This window comes from Protomyctophum parallelum, assembly GCF_964188405.1.
Source record: "Protomyctophum parallelum genome assembly, chromosome: 7".
Classification (NCBI taxonomy): Eukaryota; Metazoa; Chordata; class Actinopteri; order Myctophiformes; family Myctophidae; genus Protomyctophum; species Protomyctophum parallelum.
Window position 1 is genome coordinate 5,973,203 of NC_139705.1, and position 16,507 is coordinate 5,989,709.

Genomic DNA, 16,507 nt, shown 5'->3' on the forward strand with positions numbered 1-16,507 from the left:
ACGTGTGTGTGTGTGTGTGTGTGTGTGTGTGTGTGTGTGTGTGTGTGTGTGTGTGTGTGAGAGAGAGAGTGTGTGTAGTTGGTCCATATGTTGGTACAATTCCGCCATCTGCTGGTCCTCCATGTCCAAATAACACTGCCTAAAATCTTACACAAAACAGTCAGAATTTGTGTGGGTGTCCGTACTGTTGACTCTAATAACGCAATAAAAACGGAAATAAAGCTAAAGTGCATTGTCATTTTAATTGATACTTTTTTTCTTTGCGTTCTGTAGTCAGTGTAGTGGATCACGTGATACAGTCAGATTGGCCAAACAGAGGCCGTCTTTTCTCCAACCCCGGAACTGATGATAGGATTTTCAGATTGGTTTATGTCTATGGGGTGTTTTTATGACACATCACACATTCCCTTCGGTCCTTTTCAGCTTTTACCAAAAGTCAAATGGATGCTAATAAATGTCGTCTGGATTTGTATTAGAAGAGCATTTACTAAACGCCCAGTCGGGTTGGTAACTCTTAATACTTCATCGTTAGATTATTGTTGTCGCATCGCTGTTCGTTGATCGTCCACTGACATCCAGTCGATCGGGCGTGATAAGGCTGAGGGTTTTAAATCAAATCAAATCAAATATTAAAGTCAAATAAAGTGAATATGTATGTACATTACTGTAGATGTAGAGTTGCAGACCCCTCCACACTCATTTTTAGCATGTACGCGTCGCTCACTGTGTTGGGGGACGTTTGCGTCGTTAGAATTTGATTGATTGATTGATTGATTGATTGATTAAAGACAAGTATACCAGTAACAGTTTGCAGAATTACAGTACATTTCAAGCACAACTCAATACAAAACCTGTTAACTGAGTGGACGACACCATAAAGCATTACACTTGTTTACAAGAGGGTCCGCCGTGTTTACAAGAGGGTCCACCGTTTTCAATTCATCATAACATTTAGAGTAGCCTACACTTCTATATAGCCAAAAACAGGACATCATCATTAAAGGAGCTAGGTAAAAAGGCAGGGGGGAAACATAATAGGCCTACAGTGAGGGGCAAAAGGAGTGGGTGGTGGGGGATACAGATTTTACGGAGGCCAGTTTCGAATTGCATCCGCCCGTCATCATAGCCTTAAAATACAAAGATAGGTGGCAAATTTGATAGATTGTCCGCAAGAGATGCCTTTTATAATAGGCTACCACCACGCACAGGAGGCCTTTGCTATGTTTCACCAGTTTCAATTGAAAGGGGCCTCCACCCTCAGGGGGGCCTCCGAGCTCCAACTGAACGTCAGGCGTCAGACAGTCAACCCCTGCCACTCTCGGTCCTCTCTATCTCGCTCACTCACTGCCTTGCTCTCTCCCGCAATGTTAAGTTACACCTATTTTATGTTAATAACCTTGGTAAAATGTGCAGCATTGGGAGGTAAAGGGGAGAAGGGATGGGACGACAGAATGAGGGGACGACAGGATGAGGAGAGTTGTTGTTGTTGCTGCTAATTGTCGAGAGTAATGGCTGCGTGTGATATTGAACAGTCAAACTATTTGTATCAATACGGCTGTATCAACAAAATAATTATGTCATACGTAGGTATATGGGGGCCTCATATTTGGTGTTGAAATGGGCCTCCAGATTCCTAAGGCCGCCGGGCGCATAAGCATAACTGCGTATTTGTTATTCTCTTTCAATCAGCAACTCGCAGGTAGTCAATGGCCGATGAACATGAGTCCATTGATCTCACCTCTCCGTCAGTGGAACTGGAACCATCAAGCGCTGCTGTCAACAGCTGGTTTCCTGAACCTCCTCCGCACATTTACACCTGCACTCTGACACCAGAGTTGGTGGCCAAGGCCCGCGAGGAGCTCCAGGAGAAACCGGAGTGGCGTCTGCGTGATGTTCAAGCGCTGAGAGACATGATTCTGAAGGTTTGGCATGAATAGATTCTCACACACACGCACGCACGCACGCGCACACACACACACACACACACACACACACACACACACACACAGAAATTATTTTATTTAAAAATAAAATAAATAGACCAGTTATCCCCCGGTGCGAGGATATTCAGACCCCTCTGACCCCCACTCTGGTGCCTATGGTGTAATTAGTAATAGTATAATAAATGACCAAAACATAGACATATATTATTTATAATGATAAATGCAGCAATTTTTTTATTTATTTGAATTATATGGCTATATTATTATTGTGTTTGTGCTTATCTTTCGAGGGGAGATTTGGCTAATTTCTCTCACAAGAGTTGTCTTGTTTTTGGCTTGTCTTTGGAGGTTGTCTACTAGTCCTCAAATGTGTTTCTGGGCGGAGAGGAACTTGACCTTAACCCTAACCTTTAAAAAACATGTGAAGAAAGTCACTAATACGATTAAATTCAACCTTCAAAATGTTAAACAAATTAGACCCTTCCTGACAGTTGGAGCGGCCAGATCGTATCTTCACTGTATGATCCTATCACACATTGAATACTGTTTCATTGTTTTAGCTTTGATAACTTTAAAAGTTTCAAACAGGTTGGGGTCATATACAAGACCTGGGTCTTGGGTCTCATTCCACAACCACAAAAGCAATAACACTGGGACAGAGTGTGGGGAGAACAAGGATCCTTCCGCTGGCTGCAGGGGGCGGCAGGGAGACGTCCCTGTCGCTGCTCCACCACCCAGAGATGTTCCGGGATTAATGGAGCGAAACATCTGTGAAGGGTGGCTCCCGGCTGATGACCCTGCAGCCAGCACCATGGCACCGTCGGAGGTGCGTCAGGCAGAAATGCCCAGCAAGTCTAATCACTTGTGCTTACATCTATTTCAGCTGGCTTACCAGTGACTACTGTGAATAGAGCAGTTGGCATCCAGGAAAAGACTGGTGGGCTGCCAGGGAAGACTGGCTGGCAGCGGGAAAGACTGCACCAGGGGTGGATGGGGCTAGTTACCCCTTTCCACATGTCTGTGAAGCAAGCTTCATGGACTCCCTAACTCAACTACGAGCAACATAAGGAAAAAACAGCCCGGCGGTCCACCGAGAGGCGGGATGGAAGATGGACCAAACAGGACGGATAACACGGAAACGACTGACATGACAATCACGAACGATATGAAGATCCTCAGAGAATGTGGCTGTGGGTGGGCCAAAGTAACAACCTACCGGGGCCTGCGAACTCATCAGGGGAAGATGAAATGCGGCGGCGGCCGCAACCAGATGCAAGCTTGCACTGCAGAAGCAGATCAGACAAGGAGGAATCATAGCCAGGTTGAGCACCACAGTGCTATTGATCCAACCATTGCAACTGGTGAGAGAGAGGAGGTCCAGCCTTCCCAGCATGAGGTGCAGCAACAACCGCACAGCCCACAGCACAACGAAACGCCAAGCAGCGAACCCACAAGAGTCGCACCAGAGAAGCTAATCCGGAAAGCCAAAGTCAAGTGGCCAAAAGCCAATGACAAAGAATCCTGGAGCAGCTTCGATGATAATCTATGCACCACCCTCCAAAGTACGCTAAGAGGCAGCGTAACCTCCAAACTGAACATCATGGGACACATCATCTACGAGGAAGGCAAAGAGCGATTTGGAGAAATGCCCCAGAGGAGGATTATTCCCAAACAGATCGGGAGACGGGAGAGGGAAATCCTCCAGCTCGTAAAGGAACGACGCCTCCTACGGAAACAATGGAGAAAAGCCAATGACCAGGATAAAGACGGCTTGAAGAACCTGTGGAACCAGATCAAAGTAAAACTCGCACACCTGAGGAGAGCTGAAAGGATCAGGAAACGCAGAAGCCGCAAGGAGAAAGCAAGGGCTAGCTTCTCCCGGGACCCCTTCAAGTATGCCCGAGGCCTGCTGGAGGAAAAGAAGAATGGGACACTGCAGACCAGTGAACAGGAGTTGGAGGAATACATCACAGTTCAGCTCAGCGACAGCCAAAAGAACAACCCCCTCGGATCACCAGGCCATGTACCTCAGCCACCTGAGCCTTCCTTGCAGTTTGACACCACTCCCCCGAAATGGGCTGAGGTCAAGCAGGTGGTTGAGCGAGCGAGAGCTGCATCAGCACCCGGCCCGAATGGAGTACCATACAGGGTGTTCAAAAGCTGTCCTGGACTCCTGAAACTGTTATGGAAGCTGATGGGTGTTGCCTGGAAAACCCAAGCCATGCCATCAGCGTGGAGCAGGGCAATCACGACCTTTATCCCAAAGGAGAAAGACTCTCATAACATCAGCCAGTTCAGAGGCATAGCCCTGCTCAACGTGGAAGGGAAGATTTTCTTCACTGTGGTGGCAAAGCGCATGACCAACTACCTTCTGGCAAACAATTACATCGACACTAGTTGTCAGAAGGCAGGCGTCCCAGGTTTCCCTGGCTGCGTGGAGCACTCTGCTATGATCTGGGAGCAAATCCAGACAGCCAAGCGCAACAAAGCAGACCTACACGTGGTTTGGTTGGATCTTGCAAACGCCTATGGGTCGGTTCCCCACCAACTCATCAGCTTTGCACTGAACTTCTTCCATGTTCCACCCTGCATCCAGAGCCTCGTAGTGAACTACTTTAACAACTTCCAAGTCTGCTACACAACTCAGGAGGTCTCAACTGGTTGGCACCAGCTAGAGAAGGGGATAGCTATGGGTTGCTCCATTTCTCCAATCCTTTTCACAATAGCCTTTGAGATCATCCTGATTGGTGGAAGACAGATGGTCCGAGGAGTCCGTTCCCAATCAGGTCAGCGACTCCCGGCCCTACGGAGCTACATGGATGACGTCACCACTCTCCTCCAGACAGCAGTGTGCACCTCCAGACTCCTGAAAAGACTCGGGGAGCTTCTAGCATGGGCCCGGATGAAAATAAAACCTACCAAGTCACGCAGCCTCTCCATCCGGAAAGGAGTCAGGAATGACAACATCACATTCTCAGTGGATGGTGAGGAAATCCCACGTGTGGTTGATGAACCTGTGCGGAGCCTTGGAAGGCTTTACACTGCAGACCTGTCTGACAAGCACATGGCTGCCTCAGTCACATCTCAGCTCTTGGACGGCCTGAACAAAATTGACCAAAGCTTTCTCCCAGGGAAACTCAAGGTCTGGTGTTACCAGTTCACCCTATTCCATCGTTTGATGTGGCCCCTGAAGTTGTGTGATATCTCCTCCACAACTGTCCTCAAGCTGGATTCAAAAGCCAACAATTACATCCGTAAGTGGCTGGGCCTTCCCAGATGCCTTTCCAACACAGCTCTGTTTGGAAGAACCACCCTGAAGCTGCCACTGAAATCCATCAGCCTGGGCTACAAACAGGAGAAGGTGAGGCTTGTGTTCGAGCTGAGAGACTCACCTGATCCAACTGTCCGCAATGCCCAGGTCCAAGTCCGCACTGGACGTAAATGGAATGCTATGCAGACAGTAGACCAGGCCATTGGCCGACTGAAACATCAGGAAATGGTAGGACAAGTGCAGTCTGGCAGGGCTGGTTTTGGCTGGGGAACAGCACCCACAAAGTGGTCCAAAGCCTCAAAGAAGGAAAGGAAAGACCTTGTGGTTTCAGAAGTGGTGAAAATGGAAGAGGAGAGCTATATGATCAAGGCTGTGGGCCAACAGCAACAAGGGAGATGGACCAATTGGGAGGCCGTAGTCAACAGGGTCATTACATGGGCAGACATGTGGAGAATACCCCAAGCGAGGCTGAGTTTCCTCATCAGGGCCACATACGACACCCTTCCCAGTCCCTGGAATCTGCATGTGTGGTACGGGACAGAGGTGACCTGCAAGCTCTGTGACACCCAGAACGCAAGCTTGCATCACATCCTTTCTGGCTGTAAGGTGGCTTTGACGCAGGGCCGATATGGATGGCGCCACGATCGTGTTCTGCGGAAGCTAGCTGAAATCCTGGAAGTACGCAGAATAGAAGCAAATGGCGCCAGTTCACGAACAGCAGAGCGGTCGATCCAGTTTGTCCAGCAAGGCGGCAAGCCGCGGAGCATCACCAAGAGCCCACAGTCCCTCCTGTCAGCTGGAAGCGAGTGGAACATGAGGGCTGACCTAGACCGGCAGTTGAAGTTCCCGCAAGAGATCACCACAACCGCTCTACGACCAGACATCGTGTTGTGGTCCACCTCTACTAAGACAGTCATCATGGTAGAGCTGACAGTTCCTTGGGAGGAGGGAATGGAGGCTGCCTTTGAGAGAAAAAGGGACAAATATTCAGAGCTGGCAAGTGAGTGCTCACAAGCAGGGTGGAGAGCCTTCACATACCCAGTGGAAGTCGGGTGTAGAGGCTACACTGGAGCATCCACCCAGAGGCTACTAAAGTCCCTTGGGATCAAAGGCTCCAAGCTGAAGAATGCCCTGAAAGTCCTGGCAGAGGAGGCAGAACAAGGAAGTTTCTGGTTATGGCTCAGGAGAAACGACAAATCGTGGGGAAAACAAGGAGCGTAGACAGGGGGCAGTAGGGAACCTTTCCTGCTGCTATATTCCACCACCTTGAGATGCTGTGGTATGCGGTCAGCCCACGCCTGACTCAGGGAGATGGACGTCCCTGCCATGCATAGTCCCTTGGGTCTCATTCCACAACCACAAAAGCAATAACACTGGGACAGAGTGTGGGGAGAACAAGGATCCTTCCGCTGGCTGCAGGGGGCGGCAGGGAGACGTCCCTGTCGCTGCTCCACCACCCAGAGATGTTCCGGGATTAATGGAGCGAAACATCTGTGAAGGGTGGCTCCCGGCTGATGACCCTGCAGCCAGCACCATGGCACCGTCGGAGGTGCGTCAGGCAGAAATGCCCAGCAAGTCTAATCACTTGTGCTTACATCCCTACATGGTCTGTGCCCGCCCCCCCCCCCCCCAAGTGAATTCATTAAACGGAAGCCTGATAGGGGAATCAGTACCAGAGCAACCACTCGAGGAGACTGCGAAGTGCCGGACCGGCAAACAACATTCGGCCAAAATGTCCTCTCAGTACAGGGTTGTGTAGCATGGAATGGCCTTTCTCTGCGTATAAGGGATTGTGCTACGTAACATTGCCATCTTTTAAATTTAATCTGAAAAAAAATGGTTGCTTGAAAACCAAAGCTGCAGCCATTCATGAGTATTTTAGGTGTATTTCTTTTTTTATGCCGTGTTCCCTATGTAATGTTATGTAAATGTATTCCACTGTTTGCCTGTCTGTTTTCCGTTTTGTGTTTCTTGTGAGGACTGCGGATGAAAATTAGCAACTGTGCTATATCCGGTGAATTTACGTCCATCTGACGTCCAATAATATGCATTGTCCTGTCCAAATAAACAAATAAAGTAAGTATAAAGTAAAGGTGGGTTGGCTTATTTCTCTCACGAGAATTGTCAACACAGTAGTATGGCCCCAGTTAAGCAACACAGCAGTATGGCTCCAGTACTCTTTCTGGTGTTGTCTACACGCAACAAGAATGAAAGGAACTGGTTGGAATAACGTGTTCCTTCCACGCGCTACGTCCAACCAGGGAAACTGTCAGGTGTAAAGGAGCAACTTGGACACTCAGGCATGAAGGAAGCATGAGTTCAAGTCCGTTGCTCTCCCCTTGTCCCCCATATATGGGGACTAGGTTGGTGGAGGGTGTGTAGAGCCCAGGATCACATTAGATGATTGACACAGGGGTGAAAAATGGGTTACAAAATCGTGGGATAAGAAATATATTTTAGAAAAACAAGAATGCCTCGTAGAATGCGCGTGTGCACGTGACGTCATTAAAATCATGCCGTGGTACAGAGAAACAAGAAATGAACACATAGTGATATTTGTCAGGTGAAAGAAGCACTGCATGGTTTCTTTATTTAGTAACGAACGCTCCTCTCAACCGGCCGGTCTCAATCATAACATTACGTTGCATAACATTGGGTGTCTCTAAAGATTGCTGTGACATGGTCATGTGACCTGAGTAACCAATACATGACAGCAGCGTGTGTGGCAGCCAATCAGGACTAAGGTCCCGACTAGGAGCCAAAGTCGTCATTAAATTTGAGTAAAATGGTAAAGAAAAATGGTAAATGGTGCATTTATATAGCGCCTTTATCCAAGGCGCTTTACAGAGATTGTGCATTACATTCACCCATTCACACACACATTCATACATCGATGGCAGCGGAAACCATGCAAGGCACCAACCAGCACATCGGGAGCAATTAGGGGTTCAGAGTCTTGCTCAAGGACACTTCGACAGTAACTCTGGGGGAGCCCAGGTTCGAACTGGAAACCTTGCGGTTAACCATCCAGCCACTCTACCCCTGAGCCACCGCCGCCGCCGAGTAAGACATAGGTCAGGTTTCACCTGACAAAAAGCACCATTAAACCACTGGTTTACGATAGTCTTTAATCATCTCTTTCCATGTAATACTGAAGGACCAGCCCAATCTTAGGACCAGGCTGGATGATGCATTCCTCCTGCGCTTCCTGCGGGCCAGAAAGTTTGACTATGACCGCGCCCTGCAGCTGCTGCTCAATTACCATGCAGGTCGGAAGGCGTGGCCAGAGGTGTTCCAGGACCTTAAACCTTCCACCGTGAAACACGTGCTCGACCTGGGGTTTCTTACTGTCTTGCCACATCCTGACCCCAATGGACGATACATCTTGTGTCTTCGGCCAGGTTAGTGTCATGTTTCATTACAAGTAAAATTGTGTGTGATAATATGTATTTAATATGTGTCCCTTGAAGTAGCACACTTCCCCGCAAGCAACTCTTAGGGCCGATTCATACTCCTATTTTAGAGCCGAATAAAAGTCGGTTCGGCGCTGTAGAGCCTACAATGTGCCGTCATTTGAGGTTCGGGGGGGGCGGGTACCGTCCTAAAGTCGGCTCTTCGGTGCTACTGAAATGTTCTGACGAGCCGAAATCATTTAGGCACTACAGCGCCGAAACAGCGGTAAAATAGGAGTATGAATCGGCCCTAAGATCCGAAATCTAGAGTTGCAATACCAACCCTTGAAAGGCCATACAACCAAACGGAAAAGTCTGCTCTGATTGTATTAAACACTGTTTGTTTATGTTTATTCAGCTTTCAGCATGATCACAGAAGTTTAAAAAGACAGATTGAATTATTTTGTTGATTACAATATAAAACCTCAAATCTATCATTTAAGTGTCTGCACATGTGTGGGACGTTAAACTCACCAACATTGCAGCTGTACGGAAAATCTTGGATTATCCTCTTTGTATCTGCCAAGTTTTTGTTTCATGAAAATCCACCATCAAGATGTTATTACTATTATAAGCTACTTTCTGTCAAAAAAAAATCTGTTTTGGAGTTTGAAGCACTTAATTGTTGGAGTTTGGAAGCACTCGTTTTCAATAATGCAACGTCTGGCTGCCTCCTGCATTATGTGCAATTTCGAAACGGTTGGTACGTGCAAGGACTGTTGAGTAATTTCCAACAAACGCTTCCAAACTTTATTGATAGAAAGTAGCTCATAACATGTCTATTGGGGATTATTATTAAACATAATCTTGGCATATACAAAGATGATAATCCAAGACTTCTGTACAGCTGCAATGTTAGTGAGTTTGATTAATACAATCAGATCAGACTTTTTCGTTTAGATGTATGGACTATCAAGGGTTGGTATTGCACCTGCTAAAAATAGGATCCAAGAGTTGCTTGTGGTTAACTAAACTTCCCCTCACACATTCAGCAGACCTCAAGCTTAAAGTAATATCTCATAAAAAAAGGCTAGCATTAAACATACTGTCTAGTAGTAGTTTGACTAATGGTATATAATTGTTTTTACAAAATATAGTATACTCTAATATCAAAAGTCAGAATCACTGCAATCTAACAGTGAGCTAATTAATTTGACATAGGTCAACTGATGAAGTTCATACAGTAAATAATGTGAAAGGACACAGAATAATAAATAATCAGATTGTCGATTAATATGATCTCCTTCTAGGAAAATGGAAACCAAACGATTATCCTTTCGTGGATAATGTGAGGGCCATTTATCTGACTCTGGAGAAGTTGATCCAGCCTGAAGAGAATCAAGTGAATGGGGTTGTCATTTTAGCAGACTATACAGGTGTAGGCATGTCGCAAGCATCCAATCCAGGCCCCTTTCTAGCTAAGAAGGTGGTCAGCATCCTCCAGGTAAAAAGATGTTATTGGGCCTCATTCAAAAAGCTCCTACTATGTTTTAGTGTATATCTTTGAGGGGCGCTCCTATACACAGGTTTAACGTTTGTCTTTAGTTCAAAGTTTGTTTTGTAAACACATTGACAATGAAGGTAAAAACGTCATTAATGTGTCGTTTACGTCATATTGTCTCTTTATTGTTAATGGCGTTTAATGTTTGTGTTGGCACCGTTTGTTTTAGATCACCATTACATCACCTAATCAACATGAGTTAGACTTTAATATATTAGCGCCCCTCACTTCACACGGATGTGATTTTTTAAGTACAGACCGAGGTGCGATTCATGAAAGCCTGCAACATTGCAGCTGTACGGAAAGCTTGAATTGTCCTCTTTCTATCTGCAAAGTATTTGTTTCATAAAAATCAACCGTAGACATGTTATGAGCTACTTTATGTCAAGAAAGTCTGTGCAGGTGAATATTTATGCATTATATTGTGCAATTTAGAAATGAGTTGTACGCAGGACCGTTGAGTGATTTCCAACGAGCACTGCTTCCAAACTCTAATGCGCCATGCTGCTCAATGTTTTGCCACTCAGTCTATATGAGGGGGGGGGGGGGCGTGCCATGTGACCGGTGTCCTTGTGGGAAAGTGATGCATGTGCATGCTCTATATTGGAATGTCGCTAATCACTGACAGGAAAGCATAATGGCCCCTACAGACTAAACGATTGATAGCCGACTAGGCATCACACACTGCAAGAGTTCACCAAGAGGCGATCCAGACCAGATACATATAGGCGCCGCTACATCAATTGTTTTTTTATTCCAATTCATTTTGACATCTCACGCACATGACGCACGTGCAGGATGCCGTGATACAAGCGCGAGACCGACACAGGACGCCTCTCTCTCTCTCTCTCTCTCTGCGTGCAGGAATTACAGGAATTACAGGAATAGCCAGGCTACACAGGGCGAAATGTTTGTGATAGAGTATAGCCTACGTGCGCTAGTATATAGCGAGAGAGCGTTACATCTTGATTTTCATAAAATAATTCTCTGTAATAATAATAATAATTCTCTTTGTGCCCATATGACTATGTAAGCACTATAAGATTTATACTTTGACGTATAACACTGCCATGTGGCGGAAATGTAAAATGTATAAATAACATGCTCAAAATAGGGTTATGTTCCTAAATTGTCATATAATACAGTACACATTTTTGTAATTCGTCTACTCTCCCCTGCCTGTTATAATTTTTGGAGATTTCTTTGTAAATTTAACTTTTAAGGAATAAAAGTTCAAACATAAATAAATACATAAGTTTGTTCCCCACTGTATGTTACCATCTCACTACAAATTGTTGGACTGTTTGAGGAATGTGGGGACAGGAGCGGGAGTCATATTTGTTTAGCAGATATTTGACAGTGACTGATTGTGAATATTTATATTCCTCTCTCCTATCCTCAGGATGGGTTCCCAATCAGAATCAAGGCTGTTAACATAATTAACGAGCCGATGATCTTCAAAGGGATCTTTGCAATAATTAAGCCATTTCTAAAAGAAAAGATGGCAGAGAGGGTGAGTATCATTCATTGGTGTATTTATTAGACTCTTTTCTGTCTTTTTTTTGTTTTTTAAATCTGAGGTTCAGTAAATTGTAATTGATTGATTGAATGAATACGATTTTAGCAGTTTGCAAAAGCACAGGGAAGTAGCCTACATATCAGATACAGGTGATGGTATTCCTGCTGGGCATTGCTGCCTGACGCACCTCCTCCAGTGCCTTTTGAACAGGTGTGCTGTGACACCTCACTGAACACCTTTGTGGGCCTAAACGGGTCATCAGCTGAGGACCACCATTCATCAACGTTTCGCTCCTTTAACCCCAGTACGTCTCATGGTGGCGGAGCGGTGGCAGGGATCTCTCCCTGCCACCCCCTGCTGATGCCCTAGGTGTTTGTCCCCCAACTCTTATGCTTCCTCCTTAGCCACAGCCAGAAGCTGCCTTTCTCCGCCTCCTCAGCCAGCTCTTTCATGGCTTTCCGATGCCCCGCTCCTGTGCATCCAATGTCGCGGAGTAGGCGTCCAGTTGAGGAACCTACGAAGCCCCTACACCCCACTTCCACAGGGCAGATAACAGCTTTCCAGCCAGCCTCCCTGCACTCTGCCGCCAGGTCTGAGTACTTGGCTCGCTTCCGCTCATAAGCAGCCTCCAAACCTCCCTCCCATGGGACAGTAAGTTCGACCAGAAGGACTGTCTTGCAAGCCTCTGACCACATGACTAGGTCTGGCCGCAGCGATGTTTCCACGATCTCCCTGGGGAACTGGAGTTGCTTCCCCAGGTCGACCCTCATGGTCCACTCATTTCCCGGTGAGAGGAGTCTTGCAGTATCTCTCTGGCGGGAGGGTTTGACACCCTCTCCAGCCCTCGCAAACTTGATGGGATGTCTGCCTGGAGCGGAAGGTCTGCTGTTTGCTTCCTTTCTGCATGACTCTGACACCTCTGCCAGCTTTTTCAGAACTTGGTCGTGTCGCCATCTGTAGCGGCCTTGGGACAGCGCTGTCCTGCAGCCCGACAGGATGTGCTGGAGGCTTGCGTTGATGGTGTTGCAAAGGGGACAGGTCTCTTCGGCACCAAACCATTGGTGGATGTTTCGGGGACAAGGCAAGGTGTCATATGTTGCTCTGATCAGGAAGCTGAGCCTAGCTTGGGGGATCTTCCACAGGTCAGACCATGACAAGGATCTGTCTGTGAGGCCTTCCCATGACGTCCAACGTCCTTGCTGGCCCTGGGACACCGCTTTGATGTTAAGGCGTTCCTGCTCAGTTCTTGCCACTTCTGCCACCACCATGGCTCTTCGGTCTTTTTTGGAAGCCTTTGACCAGAACAAGGGAGTGTCACCCCTACCGAGGCCTGCTCGACCCTCCTGGACTCTGCCAACCACCTCGCGGTGCTTCAGCCTGCCGATTGCCATGTCGACCTCTTCTTGGGCTTTCCACTTTCTTCCTGTTCTTATCTGGGTGCCCGCTGCTCTCACCAGCTGGTCAGTGGAATCCCTCAGCTCCAGCACCAGCCGAGCCTTCTCTTGCTTGTATCCCATGCTGATGGATCGCAGTGGTAGTTGTAGCGTGTTCCTACCAAAGAGGCCTACGTCTGAAAAGCATCTTGGTAGACCCAGCCACTTCCTGATGAACGAGTTAGCCACCCCGTCCATCTTGCTTACCACTGAGGAGGGGATTTCGCTCATCTTCAGTGGCCACATCACCCTTTGGTACAGTATGAACTGGTAACACCATACTTTGTACTTCCCAGGGAGTTGGCTTTGATTGATCTTAGCCAGGCCATCTGCGAGCTGCTTCCTCACTGTCTCCCCCATCTGCCTGTCAGAGAGCTCAGCTGTGTAGATACGACCCAGGCTACGAACAGGTTGATCTGCCAGCAATGGGATATATGGGATATAATGGGATATATACAGTTCAATATAAGGTCTGCTAAGAGGATTTTAACCAAAGAAAACACTATGGCTTGTTTCCATTGGGGTCCTTATGTATGCAATTCATCGTAATTGTGAATGTGTACATGTTATAAATGCTTTTTGATTGCTATTTGTTCTTAACATTATTGGGAAAAAATATACACACACACACAAACACACACACACACACACACAAGCACACACACACATTTTGCAGGGGTGACTGACGTGACGTGACGTACAGTATCAACTTGTGTCTTCCTCAGAGACAGTCATTTGTTTGACTCTCTAGATTTAGATATACAGTACGCCCCCACACACACACACACACACACACACACACACACACACACACACACACACACACACACACACACACACACACACACTGTTTGTACTGTTAAAAGGATTAGAAATGTGTTTTATTGAAAGTGAGCAAAGTTCTACACTGAATACTCCCTTTGATTATGAGGCATGTATTCAGCCCACAAAACCTACACAATTGTATATGCCAGAATGTCTGAAAGTAGTGCTTTGTGTTTGTATGACCAACGAATAGCTTTGCTAAATGGCTCATTATGCCAATGTTCACTGTGGCATTGTTGTCTTCACATACTGTGCAGTACATCCTCCACGGCTCTGATCTCCGCTCCCTACACCGCAACATCCCCCGCTCGGTCCTGCCAGAAGAGTACGGTGGCATTGCGGGCAACCTGGACCTGTCCGCATGGTCAGAAATGCTACTGGACTCAGAAGAGGAGTTCATAGTGGAGTTCTGCCAGCCAGACCCACTAGAGGGTGTACTCCTTCCAGACTCCATGCTGCTTGAAGGGGAACAGGCTAGTGGCCAGGACGATGACACCTTCAGGGGCCTGCGCTCTCAACTCTACTATTGCTACTAGCTACACTTTATCACTCAGAGGACCTTTTTTGTTTCCTTTGAAATACGTCTTTAGAGTTTTACGGGGCACGTTGCCAATATTGTACTTTATTCTACTAGCCAAGCTGCATTACATGAGCCAAACGGTGCTTTTCAGCTCAAGACCCAAAAGATAAATGTGGTGTCTACCCCGGGACCCAAAATAAATTTAAAAAACACTTATGCCCTGTTTAAAAAATAGCGAAAATAGCAGTTCTACACGTAGGAAATGTACGTACCCTTTGAGTCATGAGTCACTCGCCACCCATTGTTTGGGAACCTCTGCTCTAGTGTACACATAACCCAGCATTCTATCATGTTCAGGCAACTTTAGGCTTTTGACTTGAACCAATGCATGATTATTCATTAGTGACCTCACCTGATGTACAAATGTCTCACTCTAGTCATATTTTACACCTAGGTTTCTCAAGCTCACATTGTTTTCTCCAATTTGTTAAGTGTAATACATGGTACCTCATGCTCATGCTGTATAAAGGCCATTCCTAGTGTTGCTGCATGGTTGGGTTGCCCCGCATCTGTTTAAAGGTTGGAAACCCACATTCTGTGCCACTCATATCTGCCTTAAAAAACAGTTTTCTTCGGGTTTATGATCATCTTGAATTTATACTGTATGTACCAAAGCAATATTCATGCGTATTCTCATCAGGTCATGTCTTATAAGGATACATTTACATTAGTTATTTTAGTCTGTGTAGGCTATATGTAAATAGAGGATTTCTGTGGCTAACAAAAACACTAAGGTATTTTAAGAAAATGTGATATATTTAACTGTTCATTCAGAATACATCAGTCATGTATGACCTTTGTTTAGTTTACCTTTTATTCTCCCCTTGATTCAATTGACCAAGATTAGTTATTAGTTATTTTCTAAAGTCAGATAATCTGCTTTATGGCACGGTCACACCGCACCTTTATTCTTATTCTTTATTCTTGCCTATGCATTTACATGGGAATGGAGTGGTTTGCTGCCATTTGTGTATTTCTGCAAAAAAGCAACACACTGTTCCCAGTGAAATGCATTGGCAGAATCTGCCCTCATAGGTAACCTCGTGTCACCAGGCTTTCCACCTCGGAGGAAAACCTCATAGGTAGCATAAAAGTGTGGTGTGGCCGTGCCCTTATGTTTGATTTATTTAATTGTTTTTATTACTGAACTGCTTTCCTGGCTGTCAGTCTCACCACTCAGTCTTAACACATGACAGGGACCGGGTATTATAATGATATTTATATTTACAGAAGTCAAATGGGGAGAAGCATTACAATGATGCTACAGTACATAATATCATGTCTGCGTTGCCAAATGTTACAAAAGGCCATTTAGAGATTAGTATGTGCAATAATGCTGCATGTGTTAGTATGGTGAGAACTTAAAATGTAACACGTTTATAGTTTGTATTTTGGTTGCTTAAGTTGCATTACATGTCAAGTAATTTGTAAGCATGGCTGCTATTGTAATATTTATCATGTTCCAACTACATATTGTAGTGAAAAAAATAAATCAAATTTCAAAACGCTTTTTTAATATAAAAATGTAATTGTTTTTTAGTAGCATGATGAAATGTAATGGAAACTTGGAGATCTTTTTCACTAAACGAGAATTTGGTCTAATCAAATATGATATCAAAATGCTGCACGTGGCTAAATGTTTCGCCTTAATTCATGGTCAAATAATGTCTCTTTTTATTTATTTTATTATGTGTGCAAAACTTAATATACAAATACAAAATGTTAAATCAAGTTCAAACTATTAATTCCCTGCAATTGGTTATTGAAAATGAGCATTGTGGCCCCTCCCCCGAATCTAGACAGACCACATAAGCATGATTTGATTTTCCAACGCGCGCAGTGCGCACACATGTATGATGTACACACGCACACACACACACGCACACCCACCCCAATACAATAGCCTATAGTAATTGTGTGGATGACAAATTAATGTATCTTATTTGATGGCCCTTGAAGGGGCGAAGCTAAATAGTTTGATGT

At 45.7% G+C, this 16,507-nt stretch overlaps 1 protein-coding gene across 1 annotated transcript; it reads left to right on the forward strand.

Moving 5' to 3' along the window:
* Positions 1–368: 368 nt before the first annotated feature.
* Positions 369–16,150, forward strand: ttpal (tocopherol (alpha) transfer protein-like). The gene is made up of 6 exons (XM_083769024.1): positions 369–503; positions 1,690–1,922; positions 8,372–8,615; positions 9,917–10,110; positions 11,570–11,680; positions 14,202–16,150. Exons 2-6 carry the CDS (start codon positions 1,707–1,709, stop codon positions 14,478–14,480), a joined length of 1,044 nt encoding a protein of 347 aa, XP_083625150.1. The 5' UTR covers positions 369–503; positions 1,690–1,706; the 3' UTR covers positions 14,481–16,150.
* The last annotated feature ends 357 nt before the right edge of the window (positions 16,151–16,507 follow it).